This window comes from Lactuca serriola, chromosome 5, assembly GCF_051521515.1.
Source record: "Lactuca serriola cultivar US96UC23 chromosome 5, Lser_US96UC23_V15, whole genome shotgun sequence".
Taxonomy (NCBI): domain Eukaryota; kingdom Viridiplantae; phylum Streptophyta; class Magnoliopsida; order Asterales; family Asteraceae; genus Lactuca; species Lactuca serriola.
The window spans coordinates 267,443,722-267,454,457 of NC_136412.1; the positions used below are offsets into that span (position 1 = coordinate 267,443,722).

General features: G+C 32.5%; 2 protein-coding genes across 7 annotated transcripts; both read left to right on the forward strand.

Annotated features, from left to right (window-relative positions):
- The first annotated feature begins 3,377 nt into the window (after positions 1-3,377).
- On the forward strand, positions 3,378-6,904 carry LOC145054235 (translation initiation factor IF-2, chloroplastic-like). Of its 6 annotated transcripts, XM_079002385.1 has the most exons (5): positions 3,378-4,184; positions 4,277-5,296; positions 5,397-5,429; positions 6,490-6,528; positions 6,649-6,904. In XM_079002385.1, exons 2-5 carry the CDS (start codon positions 5,153-5,155, stop codon positions 6,697-6,699), a joined length of 267 nt encoding a protein of 88 aa, XP_078858511.1. In that variant the 5' UTR covers positions 3,378-4,184; positions 4,277-5,152; the 3' UTR covers positions 6,700-6,904. The 6 variants fall into 6 exon arrangements, with proteins under 6 accessions (XP_078858511.1, XP_078858510.1, XP_078858507.1 ...); XM_079002384.1 differs by lacking the exons at positions 6,490-6,528; positions 6,649-6,904 and having other exon boundaries at positions 3,387-4,184; positions 4,277-4,402; positions 4,904-5,296; positions 5,397-5,553; XM_079002381.1 differs by having other exon boundaries at positions 3,388-4,184; positions 6,490-6,904.
- A 2,483-nt stretch (positions 6,905-9,387) lies between these two features.
- LOC145051613 (exopolygalacturonase-like) lies at positions 9,388-10,472 on the forward strand. Its single transcript, XM_078999497.1, has 2 exons — positions 9,388-9,900; positions 9,992-10,472. Exons 1-2 carry the CDS (start codon positions 9,400-9,402, stop codon positions 10,274-10,276), a joined length of 786 nt encoding a protein of 261 aa, XP_078855623.1. The 5' UTR covers positions 9,388-9,399; the 3' UTR covers positions 10,277-10,472.
- Positions 10,473-10,736: the final 264 nt, after the last annotated feature.

Sequence of the window (10,736 nt, forward strand, 5' to 3'; positions counted from 1 at the left end):
ATATTGCTATCAATGGAATCATATAAGCAACATTTTTTCCTTTTCCTACAAATGCCATTGTAAGGATATTTTAAAAATAAACAAAAATAAAACTTTTCTTTTATTTTAAAACTTTACGGAAAAACTAATCCTTACAATGCAAATGTATATGAAAACTTGTTGTCATCTATTCCTAAGCAATCTATCATAACTCTTAAGCATGTGCTCAAAATTCTGATCATCGAACCATGCGATCGAAATCCATCTTCGCGATCAGAATCAACATATACTTCCTTTAAGTTTCTTTACTTTTCTTTGATTCTTAAAACATTAACATGTGACCCAGCCACATCATGTAATAAGAATCTCCAAGTAGGAACTTAATAGAGTTAGACAATAGAATTTACCTGAAATAAAGTCAAACTTATTGACTTTACCATCCTTAGGTAAGTTTGGCAGCTTCATAACCAAAGCCCCTTCCTTTGGCAATAGAAATATATGGACCCTTAGGTAATAGTACATGGGACTATCTCAGACTTAGCATTTCTCTTTACCATTTGGTCAACCAAGTTGACTATGGCCAATCCCTTTCCATTGGGAAGAGAATGTATTTCTGGATTTCCTGTGTCACTATTGTCCTTGTCCATAAAGTTTTGGGAAGTTGATCTCCTAATCAAATTTGCTTTACTAGTACACTAAATCATTTCTGATTTAGCAACACCAAGCAAATAGATAAGATCATTAAGGGTCTTGTCATAGTCTGTTTCATAGGAGTCCCACGGAACTCACTATGTGACTTAGAAAGTGATTGAACCACTAACTTTCTTAAGACTTTGACACCCAACTCTCCCGGCTTGTCAGCATGTGACTTCATCTCCAAGATGTGATCACACCTAGACCTTGCCTTGCCAATAGGGCTTGAGTGACCTTGAACTTGTGGGTTAGGGAGAATAATTGGAGGAGGTGGAGGAAGTGAAGTTCCAAGATATTTGGGAAGATCATAGATGTCTGAACTTGACATCTCTTGGGAGATACTCAAGATAGTTGATTTAAAGCCCTTAATATAACACCCAATATGAAATATTAAGGCTAGGACCCAACAAACTATTTTATAACTTGGAAGAGGGATGTCGTAATCCAAGCTATAAAATATTTGAAGGTAGGTGAATGACGATTCACCAATTTCCACCATGAAAACGAAATAATTAATTAGGTTTTAATTGGATTTGAAATTCCTAGATCTTTGAGATTCATTGAACTGTTCAATGGCATGTTTCAATCTCGAGTGTGCCATTCAGGTTTTGTGACTGGGATGCCGAGGATCACAAAACAAGGTGTGAAGTAACCATGCAAATTACTGGGTACCCTTAAGTGTTTACCCCTCAATCGATGTGCCGGTTAACCACACACGCTCCATCGATACTATGATAAACATTAAGTTATCCTTTGCCTACCTTGTTAAATACGAGTTAGTGTGCCGGTTAACCACACACGCTCCACTAACTGACTTAAACAAAGTGCAAAGTGTAATTTCATGGATTGACACCTTATTCACATTTTCCTAAGTAACTAAGATTGGGTATTATTAAGAGTTTAGTTACTTAGTATTTATCATTAATACTTGTAATGAAGGGAGAATTATAGTCCTGTCAAACCCGTTCGGCTAACGACCCTCCACCAGTCAAGGAAGCGGTGGGTGAGAGTGGACACCCATTAAACTGCCATTTTATAGGCAGTAACCTTATACCCCCCTTATAAACCGGCTTCGTGAATGAGGCCAACTAACGGTAAGACTGACTTTACTCTTATACATACATACATATATATATATATATATATATATATATATATATATATATATATAAATATTATTAACTTATAATATTATAAAGTATAAGGGTTGAATTTTAACTCTTTAAAATCCTAAGGGCTTAACTTGGAATTAAAGTATTCATAAAAGAAAACTTTTCAAATTCCAAAACTTGAGGGCAAGTTTTGAAACTATTCAAAACTCTTGGATTTTCATAACTTATGAGTTTTAATTAAAGTATTAAAACTTTTAATGAAGAGACTCTTGGACATCCATAACTTGAGGACAAGTTATGGAGCCATAAAAATTATTTATAAGAAAAGACTCTTCATTTTTTTATAACCTAAGACATTTTTATGAGTTTTTAAGATTCATAAATGTGACTTTTCATATAACTTGAGGACAAGTTACAAAAACACATTTTATGAACAACTTTTAGAATAATTTGGATTGAAAACATCTAACACATATTTTTCATTAATCTAAAAAATAACTCATAAAACAAGGAAACACAAAAAAAAACTTTTGGATTCCATAACTTATGGAGTTAAATGTTTGTTTTATAATGAAACTTTTCATGTTCCATAACTTAAGAATAAGTTATGGAATTCTTTAAAACATTAACACCAAATTTTGTAACTCCATAAAAACTTTGAATCAATTTTTTTTAAACCTTTTCATATCCATAACTTATGGAGGTTTCAAAAAACTCTTTGGATCAAACTTTTAAAACTAATAAAATAATCATATCATTTTATCCTTTACTAAATTTGACCTAATTCAACTCATATAGCAAATGATTCAAATTTTACAAATAATTAGTTTTTCACAAAAAAAAGTAATTATCTTAAAATTTGACAAACGTCATGTTTTTTTTTTCTTTTTTTTTTCCAACTTTGAAAATAAAACATTTGCATTAATATAACAGAAAACAACCCATGGCTCTGATAACACTGTTGGGTTTTGAGCATTCTAACACTCCTATGGTGTACATGCAACCCTATAAACCTTGGATCTATGTTTTCTCTATTATACATGCAAATAAGAACTTTCCAAGGCTTTAATCCTAACTAGCATATTATGAAGTTCTTATACTACAAAGTACTAGTTAGATGACATACCTTTTGATGTAGCTTGATGTCTTCAAGGTTTAAGAGCTTAGCCCCAATAGTGTGGAAGCGTCAAATGGAATCACAAATCACCAAAACACCTTGGAAGACTTTAGAGAATATGGATACTTGGTTCTCTCTAGTGAAATTGGCTAGCCCTCTTAGTGTACCCACACTAGTAGTCATTTCACCAACCAAGGACATCTTTATATAGTGTGGAGGATTAGGGTTAAACCCTAATACCCATGACCTTTCATTTCCTAGGATCCATGGGTTAAAAATCCATGGACTATCCATGAAGACTTAGCCCAACCTAAATGAACTTGGCCCACTACACATATATATCTAAGAGTCCATATTATATATACTATTAATCGTTAAAAGGTCGAGAAACAGTAACTTTCTTTCTCTTTCTTTTGCTGCCACCGAAGTTTATCTTATCATAAAAAAGCCCCAGTTCTTCTCTTCTTGCCTTTCCTTCTTATCCGTTTCAGTCGCCGCCTTGCCCCCTCCTCGTCCAATAAAAATTCGTCCGCTTTTCTTCATTTCCTCTTTCTTTCTGCTTACTTCCCTCTCCACCTTCTCTCTCGCGAACACATACAATTCCTAAAATCAGAAAGTACGAATCTACAAAAAACTCTTTATGCTTATGAAATCAGATCAAGGAAACCTACCAGATGAGTCCAGTTGCAAAGCTCGAATGTCCTCATGATATTATCTGCGATTGAAGAAAGGTAAAAAGTTCAATATTCCGCATAAATTTTATAAATATTTAGGGATTAACAGACACAATACAAAAAGAAAATCCGATTACTGAACTATAGATTCCCCCCACCGTCTTTCTCATCTCCGGTCTCTCTCTACTCCTCCGACTTCCTCCCCCGCCTAAAAGGGACCGCTTCCATCGCCACCAATCCCTCTACTTGAAGGGGTTTATACTCAGATCAGGGAGGAAATCATTGTTGAGAAAGAAGCTTTCGAGACTCTCATACGTATTATTGTTCATTGCTGCCTCCACTGCTCGCCATGGAGATTCTCTCTTCGGCTTCCGTTGATTCCTTCTCTTCAACAACACATGCTCGCCGTCGACTTCCAGGTCCCTTCAACCCTCTCTCATCTGCTGATTCCAGGTGTCAAGTAGTCTAATTAACTGATTCAAATACCATTAGGCAACCTCAGATTTCTCTAAATTCCAATTTTTTTGTCATGTTATGCTATAACCGGAATGTTTGTGTTTCGGTAGAAGCCTTTTTGTTGATCATCTGCTTTGAAGCTTCAATTTGGAGGTAATTTTTATGGTATTTTCTTTTAATAGATCGTTTGTTTAGTTTAGGGTTTTAGGTATTCCACTGATATTTGTAATTCCTTTCGATTGTAGATGCTGCCACGTCCGATTCGTTTGCTCTCCACCAGTTTGTTGATTACAATTTTGGTGTTAATCGACTCAAGTATGGATGGTTTTCTAGAAAACAAACAGCGATGGATGGGGGTATCTTTTTTTTTGGTGAAGACTAAATAACCCTAGAACAGTAAAACTTTTATCTGATTTCATTCTTGTAGAAGATTTTATAGATCATCACAACTGGCATATGTTTTTATTCTTCTTTTTTTCAATCAACCATCGTCACAAAGCGGGACCTGACTTACCTATAAACTCTCAACCTGTGTCATGTTAGAGTTTTTCAAGCAGATGTGGAAAGAATCTAATGTTTTTGATTTGTAACCTGTTTCTGTATGGAATGTCAACTTATTTGTTAAATTTCTGTTGATGAACTGAACTGACCTAAAATCTATAATACTATATCCTTTTTTGCCTCCACAAGACCACCAGTTGACCCTTTAATGGCACAAGCAGTTTTATCACCTCCTAATCCAGGAAAGCCCTCGGGTCCCACAAAATTAAAGGAAGCTTTCAGAATGAGAAGTGGGGCAGCTGGTGGGACCCGTAGGTGTATGGTTCAAGATGATAGTGTTCATGATGATGAGGTTGATGTTTCAATTCCAGGGGCAAAAAAGGGAAGAAAGTGGAGTAAAGCTGTTAGGAAAGCAGCTAGGATGCAGGTAGCTCGGGAAGCCGAACCGGTCAAAGTAGAACTAATGGAAGTTGGTGAAGAAGGTATGCTGATTGATGAGCTGGCGTATAATTTAGTTGTGAGTGAAGGTGAAATACTAGGGCATCTTTATGCAAAGGGTATTAAGCCTGATGGGGTGCAGAAGCTTGATAAGGAAATGGTGAAGATGGTTTGTAGGGAGTATGAGGTGGAAGTTATTGATGTGGGTCCCATTAAAATATCAGAACAAGCTAAAAAGAAAGAATTTTTTTTATGAAAAAGACTTGGATCATTTACAAGATAGACCCCCTGTTCTCATAGTCATGGGTCATGTTGATCATGAAAAGGTAATAATAAGTAATAGTTACTGGTTTAAATTGTTTGATTTCCTTAAAAGACTATTTTATCTTTTTTGTTGCTAATATTGTTTTTTTTTGTATATGACAGACAACCCTTTTGGAATTTATCCGGAAAACCAAGGTACAATTTCATCAATATTATTTCTTTATGATTAAAGAACGAAAAAGATAGTCTTTGTAACATGAAATGTAAATAAAGATTGGATCTTTATGATTAAAGAATGAAAAAGATAGTCTTTATAACATTTTCTTTTCCAGTTTTGGTTTTAGAGTTGACTAGGACCAATGAACTAGATGCTGATTACAAATATCTGTTCTTTCACCTCTAAAATCCAATAACCTGTCTGTGTAAAGGGTTTTCGCCACTGTGCACTAAGTATTGGTGTTGTGTAGAAAAAGGTATTTATGTAATTCGGATATACTGATTACTTACCTGAAACACTTTGTACCCTTTATCTGGGATCTGCCACTTCCACAGAAGAGGCTCCAAGCTAATGAAAATAAAAATTTGATTAAAATATGCATATAGGGGTAAAATGGTAAAAACATACTTGCACACAAACCTGAGCCATAGGACTACCATTATCAGTATTTATAAGCATCCTTGAATTTGTGTCCACCGCAAAAAGATTAGCACGGTTTTCATCATGGAAAAACTTCGGCTTTGCACTGCATAAAAAATAAAAAAATAAAAATATATATTTTTTCTTTAAATACGTTTCATAAACATATATATATATATATATATATATATATACACACACACACACACACACACAATCTTTAAAGTAAAGAAATGAGTATAACCTGCGAGTTATGACAACATCAAAGTGTTGGAGCCAGTCAAAAGTCACCAAGGAGCTGACTGGGGTGTCTCGACTTAGATGCTTATTATCACCGACCTGGCAAAGAAATCAAGGTAACCGTTGACGATTTTCCTTATAACCTAAAGTAATTAATCTATTGATTTGCCTATCTGATTTTCTTTCAATTCAATGGAGTTGATGTCAATCGAATGTTGAGAGTATGATGAAAACGTGGGATTTTGAATAGTTTTTTATTTATTTGATTATTTGTTTTTTTATATATACATGCTTGCTTCCATATATAGATGCACTTTTGAATGCTATTTGTTATACATCTTTTCCTTTCTGCACCGTTTATTTGTGTTAGTAATGCAGGTCTGTATACCCTTGATGATTATTGAAGGCCCTATTGCTGTAAGTTTTATTTTCTGGGTTGAAGGGTATTTTTGGAAACATTTAGACAAAAAGATCGAATCTTTGAAAATTTTATTTGTATTAATACTAAATAGTTTTGGGGTGCATTATTTTGTCCAGTTGGTGCAGGTCTTACTAGATCTATGTACATTTGACTGCTTGCTTTACTAAGCATCTTTGCCCATCTAGATTTCCACAATTCAAGTTGGGGTGACTGCACTACTCAATTTCTATTTATTTGTGATCAATCACATTTACCCTTTTATTATGTTTTGTTTTTTTTATTCTTTTTGTTGACTTTTGAACTTTGTATCTTGCCTGGCTTTTCGCTAACTTTTCTTTAATTTTAATAAAAATGGACACTCTTCTAAAATAAGTATCCGTAAGGTTTCTTAGAAGATTAGATGTTGTTTTGTTCTTAATAAAATTATGTACCTGGTGGTCCAATCTTCGACTAGATGTTTTGTTCTTAATAGAATTTGTTATTAACTTTTTTTTCTCATTGTTTTCTTTGTTGATCGGTTAGTTGTTGAAGCTAAATATAGAATGCCCGTAACAGGTAAATCATTAATGGTCACTATATTTGAATATTTTTTTTTTATTTATATCAATTTTATGGATTCTAATTATAAAGATACTAATCGTATTCGATAGAAGGAGAATGTTAAACATGCCAAAGAAATGAAAATTTAGATAAAACGAAGAATTAGGCACATCATACACGTCTTGAGATCCATAACTATTTATTTTTCACAAGTTTTTTTTTATATTACAACGTTTTGAAATCATGGCTTTTTCTTCCTACCATTTTCTTTGACAATAATCGGGCAATTACAATTTTGATTGTATCACATAGTGTGCCATATTATCTATTTCCTTTTGATTGTATCACTTAAAAGAAGTTAGAAAATTGACTATTTTACATTTGTTTTGTATACCTCTGTCATTTGTTAGACTTCGTGATCAACAAAATTGAGATTATGTTATATATTTCATCTTAAGTTCTTTTAAGTTTTATCTTAATAAGCATTAACATTCAACTTCCATCAAATATAGTACTTTGTTTCTCATTTTGTTGGAATTTTCAATGCTCCTCGAATTTAAAGCATATAAAAGGTAAAGTTCAAACATTTATTGTTAAAAATATAGAATGTGTTGTGTTTATAGGTTTTTTTAAAGACATTTGATAAATATTTTTATAAAAAATAATGTTTTAAACTACTTTTAGAGAAGGTTTATGAAACTAACCATGTATACCAAAAATATATTAATTACCAAAATAAACTATTCGTATTGTCCAAGTATTGTTTATATAATTTATCCAAAGTAGACTTACAAAAGTATTGTTCATATAATTTATCCAAACTAGACTTACAAAGTAAGGATAGTACTTTTACATTAATTCATCCAAATGGTTTAAATAGCAAAATTAAATTTAAAAATTAAACAAACTTCATTGAATTTTAACTAATTACAAATTAACTGAAAATGACAATTGTTAATCGGATTGACATTTTCTATTAAAAATTAAATGACAACGAAAATTTTCAACCTAAAACAACAATTTACTTTTATTTTTAAGTGAAAAAACAACACACTTGTATTATAAACATTAAAAATAAACGTATTTTTGTTAATGACCTAATTAAGACATGAATATATTTATATTTTTAACCTAACATATTAATCAATGTCAGTGACAACATATCTCTCTCTCTCTCTCTCTCATAATATGACATGTCTCTTTAAAAAATTAATCATTGAATTGAAAACACACTTGTATCATAAACATTAAAAATAAACATATTTTTGTTAATGACCTAATTTAGACATGAATATATTTATATTTTTAACCTAACATACTAATGTATGTTGTTGAACACCCAACATCAGTCACAAGATCTCTCTCTCTCTCTCTCTCTCTCATAATATAACATGTCTTTTAAAACAAATTAATCATTGAACTGAAACTAATCATTGTTTGTAAAAATAAAACCTAATTGTCGAAACAAACTATTCGCCGCCCGCCGCTTTGCGCGGGTAAACGACTAGTGTATATATATATATATATATATATATATATATATATATATATATATATATATATATATATATATATATATATATATATATATGGAAATCTCCAGAAGAGTCCTAAAATTTTACCTTAATTTACGAAATGTCCCAAACTAAATTTTGTTTACGAAAAAGCATGAATTACCGGTAAAAATGACGATTTGACTCTTTTTTTTTCCAGTTTACCGGTTTTATTACTTATATGTTTTATTAAAGTCCCATTATTTTACCCTAATTTGCGAAAAAGTCCCAAAATAAAATTTACTGATGATTTGACCTTTTGCTCTATGTAACGTACATTTTACCGGTTTCAATGCTGACCCAGACACCTAGTATATATATATATATATATATATATATATATATATATATATATATATATATATATATATATATATATATATATATATAATGAATTTTCTATCCACAACTTTATGACATTATTCAACAATGAATAAATAAATAATCGCATGTTAAAACTAAAATTAGAATTTACTACAAAAATACACATACATAAATTTATAATAGAATAACAACCTTATAATGAATATATGATTAATCAAATGTTAATATTCATACTATAATTACTTCAACAATACATATATACAACATTCATTACAGAATAATAACATAAACATAGTGTTTTTACGTTCTCACACTATTTACTGTTTTTATTTGAACTTATATATATATATATATATATATATATATATATATATATGATATTATATGTCCTTGGATTAATTTGATTGATATTTGTTTTTCAATTAATTTGATCAGAACTTCAGATTCGATATGGTGAAGGCTTCGTTCATTAGAGGTATAACATCAATGAACAGCAAACACTTTCACATGAATTTTCTTGGGTGCGACGGAACGACCGTTGAGAAAGTGACGATTGAAGCACCGGCGGAGAGTCTGAACACAGACGGGATGCATATCGGGAGAACAAATGGCCTCAACATTACCGATTGCACTATAAAAACAGGCGATGATTGTGTCTCCATTGGTGATGGAAGCTCGAATATCCATATCGAGAAAATAAAATGTGGACCTGGACATGGCATCAGTATCGGAAGCCTGGGTAAGTACCCGGATGAAGCACCGGTTGACGGAATCTTTATCAAGGGTTGCACGATGACCGGCACCGATAATGGTCTCCGGATCAAGACGTGGCCTGGTTCACCACCTGGAAAAGCAGTCAACATGCATTTCGATGATGTTCAAATGGAAAATGTCGGAAACCCTATATTAATCGATCAAGAATACTGCCCTTATGTCGGTTGTAAACCTGAGGTACGTTATTAATCCTTCAATTCAATTCCTTTCTACATGACTTTTAGCTCTTCTGATCACATTTCATTTAATACTTTTCGTTCTTGCTCAGACCAACTCCTCAAAGGTGAAAATTGCAGACGTTTCGTTTAAAGGAATCAGGGGTACGTCTTCCACAAAAGCAGCGATTAGGCTACTGTGCAGCAAAGACATACCATGCGAGAAGGTGGAGTTGGCTGATATCGACTTGAAATACGAGGGAAAAGAAGGAGCAGGTGCCATCTCGGAGTGTAAAAACGTGAAACCAATGACCACCGGAAAAATCATCCCCGAGGCATGTGCAGCACCAGTAGAACCCTTTAAAGAAAAAGGTGGCGAAGCCGATAGCAGCAGTTAGCCGTTGATGATCGCTGCTCTGTTTCATCGTGTAATTAAGTAGTGGCGGTATGATTGTAATCGATTAATTACTAGATGACCAAATGCAGTTTGTGCGTGAATATTCGTGTATCGGTTATATCATTGTTGTTTTATATTATTTCTGGTCAGTGTATGTATACCGTCATTAGACAATCAAAAATGATAATTAAAAATTCAATTTTCATACGATTTGTTTGTTTGTTTGGCTTTTTATTTAAGTTATACTAAAATCTCTTTATTATTATTATTTTTTTGGAGAAAAGTGCACAATATTCCACGTGTCATATTTTATTATTATTATCCAAAATGGTTTCAAATTGTAAAAATGGTCATCCTGTGACTTCAAATTTCGGGTTAACGAACCCATAATTGATCAAATAAAGCCTTGGGTTTTAAGGGAATAAAGTTTTGACCATATTCGATGTTGAAAATGTTAAGTG